The sequence below is a fragment of the Amblyraja radiata genome, chromosome 39 (assembly GCF_010909765.2).
Source record: "Amblyraja radiata isolate CabotCenter1 chromosome 39, sAmbRad1.1.pri, whole genome shotgun sequence".
NCBI classification, from domain to species: domain Eukaryota; kingdom Metazoa; phylum Chordata; class Chondrichthyes; order Rajiformes; family Rajidae; genus Amblyraja; species Amblyraja radiata.
This window is the reverse complement of record NC_045994.1, coordinates 12,700,971-12,723,542: the sequence shown is the minus strand read 5'-3', so window position 1 is coordinate 12,723,542 and position 22,572 is coordinate 12,700,971. Positions and strand designations below refer to the sequence as shown.

At 45.0% G+C, this 22,572-nt stretch overlaps 1 protein-coding gene across 1 annotated transcript; it reads right to left on the bottom strand.

Moving 5' to 3' along the window:
- Positions 1-1,588: 1,588 nt before the first annotated feature.
- Positions 1,589-19,684, bottom strand: adra1a (adrenoceptor alpha 1A). Its single transcript, XM_033013898.1, has 2 exons — positions 18,459-19,684; positions 1,589-2,840 (listed from the first exon to the last, which is right to left on the bottom strand). Exons 1-2 carry the CDS (start codon positions 19,369-19,371, stop codon positions 2,368-2,370), a joined length of 1,386 nt encoding a protein of 461 aa, XP_032869789.1. The 5' UTR covers positions 19,372-19,684; the 3' UTR covers positions 1,589-2,367.
- Between the last annotated feature and the right edge of the window lie 2,888 nt (positions 19,685-22,572).

The following is a 22,572-nucleotide window of genomic DNA, read 5'->3' as shown; positions in this document are numbered from 1 at the left end:
AATCAGGAGAAAAACATAACAGTATTTCTTCCCCGGAGGGGCCTGAAACTAATTGCAACACTAGCAAGCAGACAAGTATTTCACCGTTGTTTCACTGACCTTCAGTTCAAGTAAAGATAGACACAAAAAGATGGAGTAACTCAGCAGGACGGACAACATCTCTGGAGAGAAGGAATGGTTGACGTTTTGGGTCGAGACCCTTCAAGACTCTCCAGAGATGCTGCCTGTCCCGCTGAGTTACTCCAGCTTTTTGTGTCTCTCTTCGGTTTAAACCAACATCTGCAGTTCCTTCCTACACATATTCATTTCAGGTATGTCTGGAGTGGGTCGCAGATAGCAGCTTGAAGCCATTCTTCGTACAACCTGGAAGTCTTGGAGTTAGCCAACCAACTTCTTAATTGCCCACGGGAAAATTTGCAATAGTTTTTCCAAAGAATAAATGATACATTCTAGTGCCACTCATCATGACAAATTGGATGGAACAAACCCCAGACTAAATCTTATGCAACATCCAAACATGTCTGAGATGCTACATCTTGAAGATATGAGACTTGGCTTAGCAGGAAAATCAGAGCAATTTTCAAAGATATGGATTCCTTTCATTGATTCATTACAAGGATATGGATTCCTTTCATTGATTCATTACAAGGATAGTATGATGCAACACAACTTCAGAATTAAACCGATTTTGGACTGGGTGATGGGCGGGGAGAGAAATGAAGCAGGCATATCAACACTTTTTTTTTCTTCAGTTTTTGTCTTTTTATTTCTTTAGGTTTTTCCTATTTCTTTTACTTACTCACTCTTCGAATACACTCATTTGGTAGTTTAGGGGTTCTATTCTTACACATTCATGTTCTATTTAATTTTCTTTCTTTCTTGCACTTTCTTCTCTTTTTCTATTTCATCTTTGCTAAAATTTAAATTGAAGCTGTACAATAAATGTATTATGTCATTAATGCCGCTGTTTATACTTTTGTACACTGCTTCTAAGAAAAATATTTTAAAAAATAAAATAAAAAATAAATCTTATGCAACATCTGAAGGAATGGGACGAGTGCAGATATCTCAGTGAGTTTAACATGCAATGATAGGGGCCGTTGTACACAGGAGAAATGAGGATGCTGGCTTATAAAATCAAACACAAAATTGTGGTTGCTCAGTGATAGACAAAAATGCTGGAGAAACTCAGCGGGTGAGGCAGCATCAGGGTAGACAAAAATGCTGGAGAAACTCAGCAGCCTCAGCCGCTGAGTTTCTCCAGCATTTTTGTCTACCTTCGATTTCCCAGTATCTGCAGTTCCTTCTTAAACAACGAGTTGCTCGGTGGGTCTGGCGGCATCTCTGGAGGACATGGTTGGTTGATGTTTCGGGGTTGAGATTGAGTCTGAACAATGGTCCTGACTTGAAATGTCATGCACCCATATCCTCCAGAGATGCTGCATGACTCAGATTCGGGATAATCTTGTAACTAAAAATAACTTCTGGTCATATTGTAAAAAAATATGAACTAGAGTGCATAAAATAAAGATTATTTTATTTCCAAACAAAATACCATGATGGATAAATTCTTAAGACGGTCAATGTACAATGTATAGAGCAGTTTCTCCGCTGCAGTGCAATATGGGTAATAGATCAGCCATTGCAACTGAAAGGTGGCTGGCGGTTGTATGCTTAAAGTTGACTTATTTTTCCATGCACCTTCTCTGTTCGGAGAGGTTTCACCTGAGACGGGGCTAAACACAGACTGCAACTTTACAGGAGATAGGAAGTGGAGGTTTCTGGATTTAATCCCGTGCACTGCGAAATTTGATTGAATTTACCTTAAAGGTGTACCTTTACGCTTAAGCTTAGAACAGGTGGTGGCAACACGAAGATACATCATTTAAATTACGTGCAGTGGATTCACGATGCAGGTAAGGCCGCAGGCAAACGAGGAATTGTTCGGGTTTGCAAAGAAGTAAGTGGAGGTGATTCACGCTTCAAGTAGAACTGTGTGCAACAGGAGAATTGTAAAGTAATGGAAGTTCGACACAAAATACTGGAGTAACTCAGCGGGACAGGCAGCAGCATCTCTGGAGAGAAGGAATGGGTGACGCTACGGATCGAGACCCTTCTTCAAAGTAACCTCTCTGGATCGCTCTCCGGGTGTCCAGCGCCTGGCTGGACTTGGTGTACTTGCCAGAAGTAGATTGCACATAACCCGGCCATCCTTTGACATTGTTTCAAACTTTTCGTGTTAGTCCAAACGCTGCGCTCAGCAATTTCGGAGAAGGTTTGAGATGCATTGAGTTTTCAGTGAGTGCGGATGCAGTAATGCTCAGGGCGTGCATTTGTTCCTCTTGGAGGTGGCGGGGAGCGTCTCGTTCAAACGGGGTCCCCGTAGTCACCGATTGAGTTAGTGTGCAGTTTCAAACTTGGGGCGCCAGGCTTAGAAACTGGGCAACAGGGACAGAAAATGGAGTTGCCCCTTCTGTCCGAGGGCCGGCAGTTTGAGTTGTGTTCGCTTTTCGTTCCCTGCTCCGAAAATAACTTCCACTGGCAAACCCCTTCCGAGTCTGAGACCCTGTAGAAAGTTTCCCTCGCTCCCAGAGATAGGCGTCGCAATTCCTTTCCCCCTTCTTTAACGTGTCCGCTGGCTGAACTGCCACCTAAAGACTGTTGGATGGACGAGCGGTTCCTCTGTCTGAACTGCCCCTTCAGAATGTTTTGGAAGGCCTTTTTGAACTCTTGGTGTGAAGAGTGGTATATGATTGGGTTGATGCAACTGTTGAAGTAGCCCAGCCAGAATGTGATTTTGAAGACCGTCTCCGGGGGTTTGTAGGCAGGGAAGAAAGATCCTATTGTGGGCAAAATGAGAAGAAAGCAATTATTTAAGTGTGAGTCTCAATCAATAATTCACTTCAATGTAAAAAGAGACACAAGGTTCTTGAGTTCCAGGAGCAGGATTGGGCCATTGGTCTATCAAGTCTACCCAGCCATTCAATTGTGGCTGATCTATCCCTCTCAACCCCATTTACCTGCCTTCTCCCCATAACCCCTGTCAACCTTAAAGCCCTGTCCCTGGTACGAGTTCATCCCAAGAGCTCTCCCGAGTTTAAAAAAAAAATCAAACTCGTGGTAAGCACGGAGAATGAACGTAGCGGGTACGTCGGAGCTCGGGGACGTCTCTTGAACGCTAACGGCAGGTACTTGGGAAGACTCGTGAAGATTTTTCAACATGATGAAAAAAAGAGCCCCGAGTGTCGACGAGTGGCCATTACCATAAATCTCCGAGTTCGAATCAGGGCGAACTCAGGAGAACTCTTGGAATGAACTCGTACTATGGGACAGGACTTTTGCCAATCAAGAATCTATAAATCTCCGCCTTAAAAATATCCATTGACATGGCCTCCACAGCCGCCTGTGGCAATGAATTCCACAGATTCACCACCCTCTTGACTAACAAAATTCCTTCTCATCTCCTTTCTTAAGGTACGTCCTTTTATTCTGAGGCTATGCCCCCTGGTCCGAGACTCTCCCACTGGTGTGGAGTTACTCTGGGTCAGTCAGCATCTGTGGAGAACATGGACAGGTGCATAGAGCACAGGAACGGGCCCTTCGGCCCAACATGTTTGAGCCGAATATGATGTCAATTTAAACTGATCTCATCTGCCTGCACATGACCCACATGTGCCATCTGAATGTCACCATCATATCTGCCTCCATCACCATCTCTGGCAATGCGCTCCAGGCTCCCATCACTCACTGTGTAAAGCTAAACCTGCCCCGTACACTTCTGTTAAACTTTCCCCCTCTCATAGCTCTCTAGTGTTGGACATTTCCACCCTGGGGCAAAAAGCTCTGACTGTCTATCAATTGATGCCTCATGATGTTATATACTTTTATCAAGTCTCTCCAAAACCTCCCACATCAGAGAAAACAATCCAACTTCACCCTGTAGCTAAAACCCTCTAATTCAGGCAGCATTATGGTAAACCTCTTGTGAACCCTCTCTAAAGCCTCTACATCTCCCCTGTAATGGGGTGACCAGAACTGCACGCAATACTCCAAATGTGGCCAAAAACCCCTGTCCCACTGTACGAGTTCATTTAAGAGTTCTCCCCGAAGTTTGCCCTGATTCGAACTCGGAGATTTACGGTAATGGCCGCTCGTCAGTACTCGGGGCTCTCGTGGACATTTTTCATCATGTTGAAAAATCTTCACGAGTCATCCCGAGCTTACCTGCCGTTAGCGAGTCTTCCCGAGTACCTGCCGTTAGCGTTACGAGCTGCTAGGAGACGTCCCCGAGCTCCGACGTACCCGCTACGTTCATTCTCCGTGCTTACCACGAGTTTGATTTTTTTTTAAACTCGGGAGAGCTCTTGGAATGAACTCGTACTGTAGGACAGGGCCATAACCAGAGTCCAATAGAGTTGCATTGTGACTTCCTGACTCTTGTATTCAATGCCCCTGGCAATGAAGGCAAGCAGACCATATACCTTCTTTAGCACCCTATCCACTTGTGCTGCCACCATTAATGAGCTAAGAACTTAGACACCAAGGCCTCTCTGCACATCAATGCCTTTTTGTGGTTGGGACCCATCTTCACTGATGGAGGGGGAGGGAGAGGGGGAGGGAAGAGGGGGTGTGGAAAAAGCTGGAATAGAGAACTTGTACATCAGCACATTTTATTTCATAATGATAAATATCGAATTGCACGATTCAAAACACAGAGTGCTGGATAAATGTCAAAACTGTTGTAGCTAAATTTAATAAGCTTCTAGCCAAAGGTCACAACTAACTGAGAAACGCAATGTTCTACTCTCTTTGGAACGGAAGAGGGATTTGGATATTTTTCAAGAGTCAATTGAAAGGGGAAAATTGTCTTCTGTAATTGGGAATCACAAACCGCAAGTCTGAAATTAAAATATACAGTAAATGCTGGAAAACACTCAGCAAGCCGGTTGGCATCTGTACAATCTTATATGTTTCAATGAGATCTCCTCTCATCCTTCTAAACTCCAGAGTGTACAAGCCCAGCTGGGCTTGTACACTCTGGAGTTTAGAAGGATGAGAGGAGATCTCATTGAAACATATAAGATTGTTAAGGGCTTGGACACGCTAGAGGCAGGAAACATGTTCCCGATGATGGGGGAGTCCAGGACCAGGGGCCACAGTTTAAGAATAAGGAGTAAGCCATTTAGAACGGAGACGAGGAAACACTTTTTCTCACAGAGAGTGGTGAGTCTGTGGAATTCTCTGCCTCAGAGGGCGGTGGAGGCAGGTTCTCTGGATGCTTTCAAGAGAGAGCTTGATAGGGCTCTTAAAGATAGGGCTCTTAAACTTTCTTCACAAACATTTGGGATAAGTACGAATTCAGAAAGGCTCCACTGAGTTTAACACGAGTGGTTTTGAATGTGTTTTTCGAATCCTCTCAGGTTACCTATTAAGGTTCACAGTCAGTGGGAATGCAGACTACTGGAGTGATAACTGAGGAACAGTGTGTATTTAGTGATTCATTGTGTTTTCAAGGTACTTTGGACAAATAAATAAAGATGTTTTGACTCCTATTGTGTATTATATTCACTGGACCATGTTGAGTCCACGATTCATTTGTGTAGAAAGGACATGTTGGGTTTTTATCAATGTCCTGAATTGACTTAAAAACAAAAATGGTATTTCAAGATGATAAATGTAAAAACAATATGACTATGAAAATGCATTACAGGCTTGTATAAGGACATAGTACTTGGTAAACATCCGTGACTGCCAACTATTTGGTTGGAATTGCAAGGAACCTCTTGAATCAGTAAAATGTTTCCTTCGATGTGAAATCCATCAAAACCAAGAAACCTTTGCTGACTCATAGTGCTAACCCTGCCTTGCCTTGCCAATACATTGCTGCACTTTGTAGCATTCCTTGTGGCAATTGTGACTCATTGGGTAGAATGTTGTCTCTGCAATAAAGGCCTGTGAATTCAAGTTCCGACCGAAGTGACTCATCTACTAACATCTAAGTTGACGCTCCAACGCAGTGCTGAGTGAGTTCCCTGCTGTAGGCAGGGCAGTCTGATAAATGCAAGGTTAAATCAAGGGCAAAACACAAAGCAGGTCAGGCAGCATCTGAGGAGCATTTCCATTTTCTCCAGGGATGCTGCCTGACCCGCAGAGTTACTCCAGCATTTTGAGACTTTGCTGATTGATGAGGGCTGGCACGGTGGTGCAGCATTAGAGTTGCTGCCTCACAACGCCAGAGACCCATGTCCCATCCTGACAACTGGTGCTGCCTGTAGGGAGCTTGTACATTCTCCCTGTGACCACGTGGGTTATCCGTGGGTGCTCTGGTTTCCGCCCACACTCCAATGAGGTTTGCAGATTAATTCTTCAGTAGATATTGTAAGTCGCAAGTGTGTGTCGGATTGTATAGTGTTAGGGGATCGCTGGTCGGCGCGGATTCGATGGGCCGAAGGGCCTGTTTTCGCACTGCATCTCTAAACTAAGAATAGATTGGCATTGATTTTATTTTAACTGAGTTAATGTGAAATAAATTACTTTTGTGTCCAAATCCTTCCAAGACTGGGTTTCAGAAAAATATAATAAGAACACTTATCCTTTTGTGGTTAGTTTCCATTAACAATCAGCTTTGCATGTCACTGGGGTAGATTAGTTTTGATCAGTTTAAATTCCCTTTGTTCCCTGATAGATGTGAGAGGCATGAAACTGCACTGCTCCATGTAGATGACTATGAAAGGGCATGCTTCACTGTTCCAATTAAATGTGCAATGGCTTTAACCAAGAAGACAGTCTTAATCACACCTGCCACTGAATTGAGAAAGAAATAACAACTTGGAATTAATTTGACAGAACACTGTGCAGAAAGGTTGTGGTGAAGCTAAATACCTATTACCTAATTTCAAGGGAAAGTGACATCCCTGGAAGGTTCAATTGTTCTGTTTTAGACTGGAAAATAAGGCAGACAAATCAGAATTTTCATCTACATTGAGCAGACGGGATTGAACTATTACATGCTTCAGTGACTCAATGGTAAAGAAAGGACTTACTGAGGTGGATTAAAATGGTCTTTGAATCAGAGAATCCCAGGTACACACACACGCACACATATTTCCGACCAAAACACCTGTCGTATTGGCTCCTGTTCACTAAAGGGCCTGTCCCACTTTCACGACCTAATTCACGACCTTTTTTATTCCTTTCTTGAGCTGAACACTTAGCACCTCTTCTATGCTTATCCCACACCTTTATTCTTTTCATCTCTGGGCTTTGTCCAACCATCCGCCTATCAACCCCCCAACCCCCCCCCCCCCCCCCCCCCCCCCACCAGTAGCGCAGCGGTAGAGTTGCTGCCTTACAGCGCTTACAACACCAGAGACCTGGGTTCGATCCTGACTGCGCCCGCTATCCGTATGGAGTTTGTATGTTCTCCCCGTGACCTGCGTGGGTTTTCTCCGAGATCTTCAGTTTCCTCCCACACTCCAAAGACGTACTGGTATGTAGGTAAATAGGATTGGCAAATGTAAAAAATGGCCCTAGTGTGTGTAGTAGCGATGTAGACAGTGTTAATAAAAATCCCACACGGTCACAGGGAGAACGTACAACCTCCGTACAGACAGCATCTAGTCAGGATCAAACCTAGGTCACTGGCGCTGTAAGGCAGAAACTCTACCGCTGCGCCACTGTGCTGCCTTGATCTTCCATCCTCGTTAATATGCGAACTCCTTGCCTTTGTCCTGCTCATCCTTTCTTACAGATTTCTTTCCCCTGCCCCATAATCAGCCGGGTCAGGACCAAGAATGGTCCTATCCATGTTCTTCTGCCTGGCCCGCTGAGTGACTCCAGCATTTTATGTCTATCTTTGACATTGCTGATAGTACCCTCGTGTCATGATCTACCTACTCTGCATGCTTCCAATGGAGATCAATTAACCTCAATTTTATAAGTTCATTCATAATTCATTCTTGTATTCGTTTAACCCTTCGCGATCCAAAGAATGAGCTAATTTCAAGTGGATTGTTCTGCTTTTCCTGCAACCTTGTTGGAGTGAAAGGAATTTAAAGCCATCATGGGAAGTGGAACTATTCTCCTCCTGAAACAGTCATGAAATCCATCCGAGATGGTCATGAAATTACTAGTTCAATATAGCGCTGGATACTCCTGGAAATAATTACACAACCCTTTCATTTCTTGTGCATACTTCAATAAATCTTGCTTGCTGTCTGCCAGATCAGATTAGCCTTGTAAACCACTATGTTTTATTGTCAATTATCCCTGCAAATGACTTCAATGCACACGGTTTAGTTCATCGCTACTATTAAGGATCTTTGTTCAAAGATAAATTTCCTGTCCTTTGTCATCACTGGATATTGTCATCGCAGATTTGCTGCTATTTCCATGCCTTCTGCAAGGCCATTAACCGATGTTCCCTGCAATGCTTTATGAGATACAAAGAGAGCACATTAACCATGTGGAAGAATGTTGTCTTCTCGAAAGTGAGAGATTTTATTTGCTTATTAATGCCATCTGTAAAATTAAACTGTGCACTTTGTGTACAGCAAGATGAATAGCGAAATAAATGCAAAACTTAAAACATTGGTAAGCCTCCGCAGAGTCTGTGGAGAAAGAATCAGTGTTACAGGTACAGGATACTGAGTTGGATGATCAGCCATGATCATATTGAATGGCGGTGCAGGCTCGAAGGGCCGAATGGCCTACTGCACCTATTTTTCTGTGTTTCTATGTTTCTACTATTTCAGTGCAATGCAACGATCATTTTGATGACAATTTATTTACCCGAAAACACTAACTCTGTACCTCTCTCACAGTCTGAAATGATCTAGGCACAAGGAACTGCAGATACGGGAATCCTGAGCAAATTGCAAAGTGCTGGAGGAACTCGGCGGGCCAGGCGGCATCTGGGGCAGGGATTCCTTCCACAGATGATGCCTGACCTGCTGAGTTCCTCCAGCACTTTACGTTTTGCTCATGGTCTAGGGAATCATTGGTCCATTACAAAAATAAGGAAGATCTCAATAGGTCAAGCAGCATCTGTGGAAGCAAAATGTTTTTATCCAATGAGTTATTGATTCGCCATAAAAAGGAAGAACTCGATAGGTCAAGCAGCATCTGTGGAAGCAAAAATACATTTCTATATTTTGCATTGTAATATTTTAGGTTGAATCCCGACATGAGGACTGGAGTGAGGATGTGATTTGTATCAGCAGTCTTTCTCTTATCTTCATTAGTCAATCACGAAAGACTGTTCGAACAAATTATTAGACATAAAAAGCTGGAGTAACTCAGCAGGACAGGCAGCATCTCTGGAGAGAAGGAATGGGTGACGTTTCACCAGTCTGATGAACGGTCTCGACCCGAAATACATATAAAATGGTGGCCCACTACAATGCTACAACTAAATAAATGTCACTTTAACTTAAGTGCAAAAGCAACAGGTAAACGATCTTTTGTGAATTCCACTCACGGTCCACGAACCAGTGCATTGAGTTGAAACTTAATTAAAAACCAGTTACGAGGAAAAACATTTTCATTCAAGTAAAAACAGACAATTCCTGGTTATTAATGATTGGGATTAAAACACTGTCTGTCAGGACATCCATCACTGTTACTTGTTATATAGAGAAGTTATGGGCAACATTTCCTATTGAACATATCCCCATGCAAGGCTGCCTCATTCATTTAGTTTTCACAGTCGGACATGAAGGGCAAGTTTCACATCATTAATACCCAGATTGAACATTAGGTCATCACAGAAAGCTGGAGTAACTCAGCGGGACAGGCAGCATCTTTGGACACCAGTCTGAAGAAAGGTCTCGACCTGGAACGTCACCCATTCCTTCTCTCCAGAGATGCTGCCTGTCCCGTTGCGTTACTCCACCTTTTTGTGCCTTATCTCAATCATGTTTAGAGATTTCCTGCTTGTGTAAATTTCCACAGAGAGCATTTGGGTTAATATAAACTTAATTGAAATTGTGTTCTTAAAAACTGAGCGCATTTAGTCCGAATTTGCGTTGAATTGTGGACGCACACAAACCAAACTGCCTTCCATTGACTCCATTTACACCTCAAAGCCCTGTCCCACGATACGAGTTCATTCTAAGAGTTCTCCCGAGTTTCGATTCGAACTCAGAGATTTACGGTAATGGCCACTCGTCGGTACTCGGGGATCTCGTGGACATTTTTCATCATGTTGAAAAATCTTCACGAGTCTTCCCGTGCTTACCTGCCGTTAGCGAGTCTTCCCGAGTACCTGCCGTTAGCGTTAAGAGACGTCCCCGAGCTCTGACGTACCCGCTACGTTCATTCTCCGTGCTTACCACGAGTTCGATTTTTTTTAAACTCGGGAGAGCTCTTGGAATGAACTTGTACCGTGGGACAGGGCTATTACACTGCCTCGGCAAGCCAGCAGCATAATCAAGGACGAGTCGCACCCTGGTCACTCCTTCTTCTCCCCTCTCCCATCAACCAAAACGTACAGAAGCGTGAAAACGCACACCTCCAGATTCAGGGACAGTTTCTTCCCAGCTGTTATCAGGCAACTGTAGCACCATCCCACAACCAGAGAGCGGTGCTGAACTACTATCTACCTCATTGGTGACCCCTGGACTGTCCTTGATTGGACTTTGCTGTCTAAACCATTGCTGATTAACCAGGTACAGTGAAAAGCTTTTGTTTCGTGTTAACCAGTCAGTGGAAAGACAATACATGATTACAATTGAGCCATCCACAAGATCAAGGGAATAACGTTTAGTGCAAGATAAATTCCTTTAATCGGATAGTCCGAGGGTCTCTAATGGGATTAATATCATTTGGTGAATGATAGTAAGCAAGTTTCCTTGCTGCATTACTATATGAAGTCAAGTCAAGTCAAGTCAAGAGAGTTTATTGTCATGTGTCCCAGATAGGACAATGAAATTCTTACTTGTATGAATCCATTATTCTGTGATCCGCTACTTCCCCACAATCTTGCACAGTCATTCCTTCTGTGATTGGCATGGACTCGGTGGGCCGAAGGGCCTGTTTCCCGACCGTATCACTAAACTAAACAGCATCTCTCCACTGCTCTGTTTCGTGTTATAAGGCCCACCTTTGATCCAGCCTGCAACTTCTATTCTAGATGACAGACCCATTATGCTGCATCTCATCAAGTGCCTTTTAAAATACCGTATGTACATGACCCATAATTTCCTCATCAGCCCTCTGACATTTTGAATGTCCTAAAGACAGCAAATTCTATCTCTGCAAACATTCTACTGTCAACATCAATGTAGCTGGATGTTACTGACTTTCTTAACAAGGATGCAACACTCACAGTCCACAAGCACCAACTCCGAATCTTTATATATATATTTGGAGGATTTTGGCCAGAAATGGTTTTTAAATGTTACAGCTGTACTTGCCTCAGCTATCTCCTCTTTGGGCAGCTCGTTCAATATACACACCACCCTTTGTGTAAAAAAAAGATTCTGAGTCTGGTAATGCATGCTGTTGATCAGCTCTGTCCCATCTTTACAACCCTCTTCCCGTTTACATGTACCTGCAATATTTTGGGATTTTGTTTCATAACACAGTTCTCATGTTCTCTATTCCTTTTTTACTTCCCCTTTGAACCTCTCATAACTACCCAGCCTCTCTCTCGTGTAAACAACTGGCACTCTTCATATGATCTTTTATTCTCTGATTTATGTTGGTCTCCGTCTCTTTGGTCGTCTAAATTCTTGGCCGTTTAATTCTTCCACCCTCTCCTAATGTAGGTTCCAGCTGAATTAAAACAATTCATCTTTATTAATGGCCTCTCCAAGCCCTGCAGCAAACTGAATAAACACCACTCAAAATAATTGATCAATATGGCGTTATTGCAATGCATAACTTGAAAACACAAAAATCACTATGATTATTTATAATTAATTCACTGGCAACGATAATTTTTCACATTTCGACACCTCTTTTAGTTTAGGAAGGAACTGCAGATGCTGGTTTCCACCGAAGATAGACACAAAATGCTGGAGTAACTCAGCGGGTCAGGCAGCATCTCTGGATAGAAGGAACAGGTGACGTTTCGGGTCGAGACCCTTCTCAAACTGAGTCGTGAAAGAATGAGTCGACTGGGCTTGTATTCACTGGAATTTAGAAGGATGAGAGGATATCTTAAAGAAACATATAACATTCTTAAAGGATTGGACAGGCTAGATGCAGGAAAAATGTTCCCGATGTTGGGGGAGTCCGGAAGCCAAGGGTCACAGATTATGAATAAGGGCTAGGCCGTTTAGGACTGTGATGAGGAAATACTTTTTCACCCAGTGTGTTGTGAATCTGTGGAATTCTCTGCTACAGAAGGCAGTGGAGGCCAATTCACTGGATATTTTCAAGAGAGAGTTAGATTTAGCTCTTAGGGCGAAAGGAATTAAGGGATATGGGGATAAAGCAGGAACAGGGTACTAATGTTAGATGATCAGCCATGATCATATTGAATGGCGGTTCACCTATATTTCTATGTTTCCATGCTCTATGTTTCTATGAGAGGGAAACACAAAGATAAGGAAAGGTAAGGTGTGAAAACAGGATATCAAAGGGGATGTATTCTTTCTAGTAAGGGCTGGTTCCAAAGGTGGAATAATTAAAACCAGGAATGCACAAGTGACCGGGAAGGTCGAGATTCCAGAATGTTCTCAAGGATGATGTTGGTTACAGAAACAATAAGCGAGGCAGGGAAGAGGCGAGAAGTCTGGAGGAAAACAAGGACATGAATTTAATAGAAGGAATGGGTGACCCTTCTGAAACTGAGTCATGAAAGAATGAGTCGACTGGGCTTGTACTCACTGGAATTTAGAAGGATGAGAGGGATCTTAAAAAAACTTATAACATTCTTAAAGGATTGGCCAGGCGACCGGAAACATCACCCACCCCTTCTGACCAGAGATGCTGCCTGTCCTGCTGAGTTTGTGTCCACCTTTGGTGTAAACCAGCACCGACAGTTCCTTCCTAAACAAGAATGTAATAGATGCTGTATAGGTGTTTCATTTTTACTAATTGCACACTTTCCCACTAGAAAGAATACATAATTTGAAAAATAATCTATTCTTTTTAAGTAGTAAGTTTCTCCAAATAGCTGAAATTGATCTCTGGTGAAAGGTCATCAATTTAAAACATTGAGTCTGTTTCTCTCACCATAGCCTGACCTGTTGAGAATTCCTGTGTTGTCCGTGACTATTGACTCTTATTCACAGTAGGTACAATATCACGCTTGCTATTTTCCTAACTTCTGCAATATGAATCTCTGTATTCAGGTGTTGGAAACTTGGAAATAGCACCATGATGGGTAAATGTGACCAAGATCATATTGCATTGTAGAAATGTTCAACTGCTCATTAATATCCCGAATGAAAAATAGCCTGTTATTCATGCTCATTTGGTGAATCCAATTTCACACTTTGATGGTTAACATTTGAAGTGCTCACTTGAAACCTTGAGCTCTCCTTCAGGGTTCCTACGTTCCAAGAGCAGAATTAGGCCATTTGGCCCATCAAGTCTACCTGCACAATTTCCTCGCATCAATGTTTCCTTAGCCAACTGAGTTGCAATAACCCCTGGAAACTACAATCACTGGGGCAGCTAGACTCAGTAATCGATGAAATGCACAAAAACAGGAGAAATAGTACCTCGGGCAAAGAGGTATCCATCTCTTCAAAGACATTTGATCAAGTTCTTTCAGGCATGAAGACCAAGCACACATTAGGACAACAGAGATTTAGTTAAAAACAAAGTGCTGGAGGAACTCAGCAGGTCAGGCAGCATCTGGGGAGTGGAATGCAGAGACTATGTTTTGGGTTGGGACTCTTCAGCTGTTTGCACTATTTGCCAGACACTCTCCTCTCTAAAGCTGCACATGTGGAGCTTACACCTCTTTCTGTTTTAAGCAGTTTTGGTTTTTATTTCTGTTTCTTTCCTCCATGCAAGATAATGTATGTGTGTAAAAGAATGGGTGGCACAGTGGTAGAGCTGCTGTCTTACAGCACCAGAGAGCTGGGTTAGACCCTGACGACGGGTGCTGTCCGTACGGAGTTTGCACGTGCTCCCTGTGACCGTGTTGGATTTCTCTGGGTGCTCCGGTTTCCTCCCCCACGCCAAAGAGAGCAGGGTTGTGCGTTAATTACCATTGGTAAAAGATTGTGATTATCCCTGGTGTGTAGGATGGTGTTAGTGTGCGGGGGTCACTGGTCGGCACAGACTCGGTGGGCCGAAGGGCCTGTTTCTGCACTCTATCCTCAAATGAAACTAAATTAAACTCGCTACTGTCTAAAGCTGCACCTCTCTTTCCGTTTTAATCGGTTTTGCTTTTATCTCTTAGTTTTGACACTTCCACGTAAGATAATGGATGTATTGCAATTTCGCATATGCGCCCATTTATATAACGCACACATACACCATGTTTTTGTCATCTTCATCCCTTGTTTTCGTGAGGCTTCAATTGCCTCCTGTATTTGTTCCCTAACCTACATGGCAACAGGCAACCCCTGTCCCTTGTTCCCCGCTGTTCCAACATATGCTCCTCCAGACTGCATGCTTCGCTTTCTGAAATGCCTTTTTTATTTTAATTTTTTTAATTTTTTTTATTTAAATCTTTTTATTTGAATTTCACAGCAATTTGCATATGATAACAGAAAGTGACAGTCAAGGCATAATTGTGCAACAGTATGTAAGCGACCCTCAAAGCCCTTACCCTTACCCACCTTCAACCCACCCGAATCAGGTCGGAACCAAACGGGGACAAACAACATTCACATACATACACATCCACACAAATATGGTAAGATAAACGAAACAAAAAGAACTAAAAAATTTTTTTTTTTAAAAAAGGGGTCACTAATAACAGTAAAGAAGTAAGTAATTAAATAAATAAGTGTGGGGAGGGGAGGGGGGGGGGGGGGGGGGGATAAGGGGAGAGCAGCTGCAGTAGACCAGAACAATGGTGGAGAGCACTCAGTCCTCTTCCGAGTCCGGGGCCAAGTTGAGAGAGTTAACAAGTTCCAAGAAAGCGTTCCATGTATCTAGGAATGTCTTGGTAGAGCCTTTGAGAGAGAACCTAAGTTTTTCAAGCTTTAAATTGTAAAGCAACTCCTTAATCCAGCGGGCGTGTGTCGGGGGACAGGTGAGCCTCCAGTTAAGCAAGATCAGTCTCCAGGCTAACAAGGTTGTAAAAGCTAGCCCCTTGTTCCCCGCTGTTCCAACATATGCTCCTCCAGACTGCATGCTTCGCTTTCTGAAATGCCTTTTTTACATCATTCTAACCACAGCAACACTTAGTCGATGGACCTTGACCCATCTTGAAATTGGTCTATTAATTTTCCATTGCTCCATCAGCTTTAAATCACCGAGCTCAACAGGGCCGTATCTTTCCAGGGTGAGGTGGCTTAACAAGTCTTTTCCCTTCAGTTATGACTTGTCAGCAGAACGCTAATACTTCTTGTCATTATCTGAAATTTCCATTCTGTCAGTTTTAATTAATCTCAAGGTTTTCCCCGACTCTGCTCTCAGTAACTGTAGCCCAAACCTCTGCTGTTCTTATTTAACAGGTTAAGAGAAATGAGTCTGGATCAGACAAATAAAAACAGAACGCTGGCAATGCTCAGCAGGCCAGGCAGCATCCATGGAAAAAGGAATAGAATTAATGTTCCAGGCAATGACAACGGATGTGTGAGTGTAGCGTGTGTCTATTCTGTGTGTGCTACTTTTTACATACATCTTTTTTACATAAGGTCATAAGTGATAGGAGCAGAATTAGGCCATTCGGCCCATCAAGTCCACTCCGCCATTCAATCATGGCTGATCTATCTCTCCCTCCTAACCCTATTCTGCTGTCTTCTCCCCATAACCCCACACACCCGTACTAATCGAGAATCTATCTATCTCTGCCTTAAAATTATCAATTGACTTGACCTCCACAGCCTTCTGTGGCAAAGAGTTCCACAGATTCACCACCCTCTGACTCAAGAAGAGTTAGCTGACTACATAGAAGAGGGAAATTTGAAATGAGAACATAAAAGCAAAACTGAATAAAACAGAAAGGGAGTCGAAAACTCCACCAGTGTGGCTTTAGAGAGCGGTCACTCTGGCAACTGGTACAAACAGGCAGGTAGGTCCGAAGTGGAGAAAGTCGAGACATACAAAGATGAATAGAGAATAGAGAAAGATGGAGAGAGCAGAAGAAATGAGATAACGAAGGGGCTTAGCACACAGTTTAATGGGACATGTTACTAGACAAGCAGTAGAACCAAGTGCTGGAGTATCTCTGCAGGTAAGGCAGCATCTCTGGAGAACATGGATAGGTGACGTTTCAAGTCAGGACACTTCAATGATTGAATAATGCTTTCATCTCACGTGTAGCTAGGTACAGTGAAGTGCTTTGTTTTGCATTCAACCCGGTAAAACCATGCAGCAGACCTCACCTGGGCAGTACACAAGCGTCAGCGTGTTTTGCCGCTGACAATGTTACAGAAGTTGTAGCTTATTCAGACTGCTGTACAATTCTAGTGTTTAGCCAAATATAGCGTTGCCTTGGCTTGCATGAAGGACATCATCAAGAGAAATAAAAACAGGAAATGTTGGACACACTCAGCAGAGTGAGAAGATCTTCCATTTGAAACCTTAACATTCTTTTTCTGTCCCTCGAAACTGCTGAGGAGTTCCAGCATTTTCCCTTTTTTCGTTTAAGGCCACTAGGACCTGCAACTCTTTGATGCTGTTATGCTGGGGTGGAAACCCTGTGGAAGACCGCTAGTCACTGGGAGTCAACCAGATAAAGACCCCCTTTATTGCCACCCCTTGCCTTCTGCCATTGAGCCAACCCGCTATCCATGCTGAGATAGACACAAAATGCTGGATAACTCAGCGGGACAGGCAGCATCTCTGGAGAGAAGGAATGAATGGGTGACGTTTCGGGTCAAGACCCTTCACTCATTGCTTCTCTCCAGAGATGCTGCCTGTCCCGCTGAGTTACTCCAGCATTAAGTGTCTATCTTCGGTTTAAACCAGCATCTGCAGTTCCTTCCGACACATTTTGTCCGCTATCCATGCTGGCATCTTCCATCTGATACCATGGACTCTCATCTTCTTTAGCAGCCTCACTAGGACACCTTGTCGAAGGCCTTCTAAATATTCAGGTCAATTACAGCCATTGATTGTAACTTGTTTTCACCTTGCCCCACAGCTAACAGTGGCCTGTTTCCCTTATGGCCGTCACTTTTCTGCATATCTTTCATTCACCCCTCTCTATCTCACCGTCTATATCTCTCGTTTTCCTTCCCCTGGCTCTCAGTCTGAAGAAGGGTCTCCACCCGAAACGTCACCCGTTCCTTCTCTCCAGAGATGCTGCCTGACCCGCGGAGTTGCTCCAGCTTTTTGTGCCCATCTTCGACATCCACTGCCTCTCCTTTGTCTATACTGCTATTTACTTCCTCAAAGAATTCCAACAAGGTTGATCGGGCAAGATCTCCCTTTCACAAAACCATGTTGACCGGCCTATTTTATGATGTGCTTCGAAGTAACTACCAAGTACGCTGGAAGACAATTGTGCGAATTCCTATCAGACGGTAGCTGCTCGGTATATCAGCCTCTTTGAATGCGGGCGTTCATCATACAATTAACAAATGTGTAGGAAAGAACTGCAGATGCGGGTTTAAATCGAAGATAGACACAAAATGCTGGTGTAACTCAGCGGGCCAGGCAGCATCTCCGGAGAGAAAGCATGGATGACGTTTCGGGTCGAGACCCCCCTTCTCCGTCCCTGTCCTGCAAGATCTGGTTTGGTCTTGGCTATCAACGTTTCCCATTGATAGAATTAATTTATGGCAATGGGTGACTCAATTGATGTACGCGCCGCGGTCAGACATAGTATTTATCTGATAACGAGATAAGATATGAGAGTGTTTTGGACACCGAGGCGAGGTATGTCAAGGTCAGATGGGGGCAGTGTGCGGTTTACGCGATGCATATAATGGTCAACTTATGCACTAACCTCAGTAACACCAGCCAAAACTTAATACTCGAAACAAAATGCGCCCTTTACATAGAAACATAGAAAATAGGTACTCCTGTATTCAGCCCTTCGAGCCAGCACTGCCATCCATTGTGATCATGGCTGATCGTCCCCTATCAATAACCCGTGCCTGCCTTCTCCCCATATCCCTTGACTCCACTAGCCCCCAGAGCTCTCTCTTAAATCCATCCAGTGACTTGGCCTCCACTGCCCTCTGTGGCAGGGAATTGCACAAATTTACAACTCTCTGGGTGAAAACGTTTTTACTCACCTCAGTCTTAAATGGCCTCCCCTTTATTCTAAGACTGTGGCCCCTGGATCTGGATTCGCCCAACATTGGGAACATTTTTTCCTGCATCAAGCCTGTCCAGTCCTTGTATAATTTAATATGTTTCTTTAAGATCCTTACCTATCGGGAGAACGACAAAGAACGGGAGCCAGCAGAGTATGAAGCCTCCAACCACTATTCCCAACGTCTTGGCGGCCTTCTTCTCTCTGGAGAACTTGAGGAGCAAGATGGAGAAGTGTGACTTGAGCTGGATGCCTTTGTTTTTGGAGCCGTGCTCGGAGAGTCGAGGAGAGCTCTCCGCCTGGTTGTCTTTGCGGTGGATGCGCAGCGTAACCTGGTCCGCCCGCAGTCTCTCTCTCTTGGTCCCAGCGTACAGACTCTTGGTTTCACGCTTGGCCACTATGTAGACCCTGAAGTACATAACGAGGATGACGGTCAAGGGAGCGTAGAAGGACCCAAAGGCAGAGAACAAGACGTAGCCCGGTTCCTCGGTGATCATGCAGATGGCCTCGTCGTCTGGAGGAAGTTCTTTCCACCCGAACAAGGGTCCGACAGATATCACCAGGGCCAGCGACCAAACCGCCACCAGTGTCAACAGGGCCCTCTTCTCGGTCATGATAGTTGGGTGCCTCAAGGGGTAGCTCACTCCTATGTACCTGTCGATGGAGATAACGCACAGGCTCAGAATGGAGGCGGTTGAACAGAGGACGTCCATGGCTGCCCACATGTTGCAGAAGACGCGGCCAAATGCCCAGTAGCCCAGGATCTCCAACGTAGCCGAGAAGGGCAGCACGGAGCAGCTGAGGAGGAGGTCCGCGATGGCCAGGTTGATGATGAAGTAATTGGTGACCGTCTGCAGGTTCCTGTGGAGAGCCACCGAGAGGACCACCAAGATGTTGCCCAAGATCGCGAAGAGGATAAAGGAGCCCAGCACCGCCCCCAAAGGCACGGCCCGGAAGGGGTTCACCGAGTGGCCGCATGAGGTGCAGTTCACGATCACCACCCAGCTCTTGTTCTCGGAGAGGGGACCCATTTCATCCGGAGATCTCGCCTGCCAAGGAACTTCCAGCGGAACGCCTCCAACTCGGTGCTGGGACCACTGTTACCCTACCCCGCGCGGCTAGTGGAGAGGCAAAGGGCGAGCGAGTTCCCTCCCGGTGGCTTGGCGAAGACTTCCCAATTCCCAGCTTATCTCCACCGCCAACAAAGTCCTGCAGGAAGGGGGAAGCAAAATGGGTTGGAAGGAACCTGGTTTGCACCCAAGACAGCCAGAAAACGCTGGAGTAGCTCAGCGGGAGAGGCAGCCTCTCTGGAGAGAAGGAATGGGCGACGTTTCGGGTCGAGACCCTTCTTCCGCGAATAACGCTGATGCTCGGAGCGCGTCTGAACCGTGTGGACTTCCAGCTGGCATTTAAAGTCAATCCCTATAACCTTCTTCTCCTCCACCCCCCACCCACATATCATCTACTTGTCCCTCCCCTAACAAACGGGAAGCTCAGTTCAATCCCAAACGCAGAGCTGTCAATTTCAATAGTATTTCGCACGCACTGACCTCTCGCGTCGCCCTGTGTTGCTGCCGTCAGTTTACCAGAAGGACATTCTGATAATGGGAATGAACGATGGAGAAACGACACCGGAGCGTGGGAGTACGAGAGGATTATTGAACAAAATGTTCTCCAGTTTATCACGCCTTCTGGAGCAGAAAAAAGAGAGTTCGACATTAGTTTAGTTTAGGAAGGAACTGCAGACGCTGGTTTACACCGAAGACAGGCACAAAAATGCTGGAGTAACTCAGCGGGTCAGACAGCACTCAGGAGAGAAGGGATAGGTGACGTTTCGGGTCGAGACGGGTCTTAAGAAGGGTCTCGACCCGAAACGTTACCTGTTCATTTTCTCCAGAGATGCTCCCTGACCCGCTGATTTCCACCAGCATTTTTGTGTCTGTTAGTTTAGCTTAGTTTAGAAATACAGCATAGAAGAGAGAGCTAGATAGGGCTCTTAAAAATAGCGGTATCAGGGGATATGGGGAGAAGGCAGGAACAGGGTACTGATTGTGGACGATCAGCCATACTCACATTGAATGGCGGTGCTGGCTCGAAGGGCCAAATTACCTACTCCTGCACCTATTGTCTATTGAAACAGGCCCTTCGGCCCGCCGAGTCCGCGCCGACCAGCGACCATCCCATACACTAGCACTACCCTACACACTAGGGGAAATTTACAATGTTTACCGAAGTCAAATGAACCTGAAAGCCTGTACGTCTTTGGCGTGTGGGAGGAGACCGGAGCACCCGGGAGAAACCCCACGAGGTCACGGGGAGAAGGCACAGACTCCGTCCAGACAGCACCCGTGGTCAGGATCGACCCCGGGTCTCTGGCGCTGTAGATGTGACTTCTATCGGATTTCAAGCGTCAGTTTCAAACAGTGCATTGGACTGTGATATTCCAGTGTAAGTTAAAACGCGCCACCCCGTCCCTCCGCCAGCACAGACACTGCTCCGAGATTGCCACCAGTATTCTCACCCCCAGCACGCTTACATTTGACTGCGTGGGATATCGAATCCCTCTCCCCGGCGAATTCATTCCAGGGTCAGGACATGAGCACGTTCTCCACTCACTAGCAGTCTCCGCACAACGCTCCTCGCTGTTTCCAGAATGTACCAACTCAGACAGCGAAGTGATGAACGGTTGCAATGATGCTAACTGCCTGTGGCTCTCCTCTGGATCATTTGAGGCAGTACTATTGTCGACTCGACTGCCATCAATAACTGCCGGACCTTGGAGTTGATGCTTGGATAGGCTTCGATTGTTTCCCCTGGGTTGTCTGGTGACTGGTTGAGGTGTATTTAAAAAAAACGATGGGAATATAATAGGGTTAGATAATCAGTTTGTGCTGGAAGGAACTGCAGATGCTGGTTTAAACCGAAGATAAGACACAAAAAGCTGGAGTAACTCAGCGGGACAGGCAGCATCTCTGGAGAAAATGATTAGGTGACATTTCGGGTCGAGACCCTTCTTCAGACTGAGAGTCAGGGGAGAAGGAAACGAGATATATAGATGGGGCAGTACAGAGTCTGAAGATGGGTCTCGACCCCAAACGTCACCTATCCATGTTCTCCAGAGATGCTGCCTGGCCCGCTGAGTTACTCCAGCACTTTTCGTCCTTTGTTTAATGCTGGTTGTCCAGGTAATATCCACTTGCAACATCTCTAGTCTGACCTCCATGGACCAGTTTACAACTGTGAACGAGCTTCCCCACCACAGACGCTGCCTGGATCATTGAATTCCTCCGGCAGTTTGGTGGGATGGCTCAGTTCGGTGCTTATTGCGAAGATTAGGCACAAGGTGCTGGAGTAACTCAGCGGGACAGGCAGCATCTCTGGAGAAAAAGGGGTGGGTGATGTTTTGTCCAACCCCTTCTTCAGATGGAGGCCTGGTCTGCAAACACGGGTGCTAATTATTTGTAGTTTTCAGGAATTTCTGGATTTTATGTCCTTCCATAAGCTAGGGTTCGATCCGATTCGCTCCTACCCAATTGTGGACATTAGACTTTGTCTATGGAATTGCAGCACCACAATGCTGAGATCTCTATTTCGCACCCACTGCTCTATCCATTATACATGCGTTTGAGTTTACTATCAGATTAACCATGAGCTTTTGGGTTAGGGTCTCTTACTGAGGAAGGGTCCCTAATCTGAAATATCACTTGGTTTATTTTTCCGCAGATGCTGCATGAATGGCTGCGTTCTTCCATCTTTTCTGTTTTCGTTTTCAATAGCAGCTTCTGAAGTTTTCTTTGTTCAGCTGTGACCTTATTAAATGCCTTTTGATTCGTATGATCTAACAGTGTGCGACTGATTAAGAAAATGTACGTTTCTCTCTTCAAGATAATACAGGAGCAGCAAGGTCAGCAATCTTCTGATCAGCCGTGCAATCTTTTCAATCAACCTCGAGCATTTTCCAGCCAAGTGCTCATCAGGCTGACGTTGTGTCCCTTCAACAAGGGATGCACATCAATCTCAACAGAATGGAAGGGAGGGGGGCGATGGGGATGGAGGGGTTGAATCTCAATCTGTCAAACAGATGCAATCCTACCCTCACACTTACTTTTACACTTGGTTTCTCATGTACTGCCTAGGTTGTGTGCAAAAACAAAGTCTTTCATTGTGCCTAGGTACTCTGGTCAGAGGGTGGTGAATCTGTGGAATTCATTGCCACAGAAAGCTGTGGAGGC

What these genes read in the sequence shown, in the direction of transcription:
- adra1a (XM_033013898.1), bottom strand. Translation starts at nt 19,371, where the DNA reads ATGGGTCCCCTCTCCGAGAACAAGAGCTGGGTGGTGATCGTGAACTGC. An exon ending in CTTTGTCGTTCTCCCGATAG is followed by an intron (nt 2,841 to 18,458) that starts GTAAGGATCTTA and finishes TGCCCACAATAG; the next exon opens with GATCTTTCTTCCCTGCCTAC.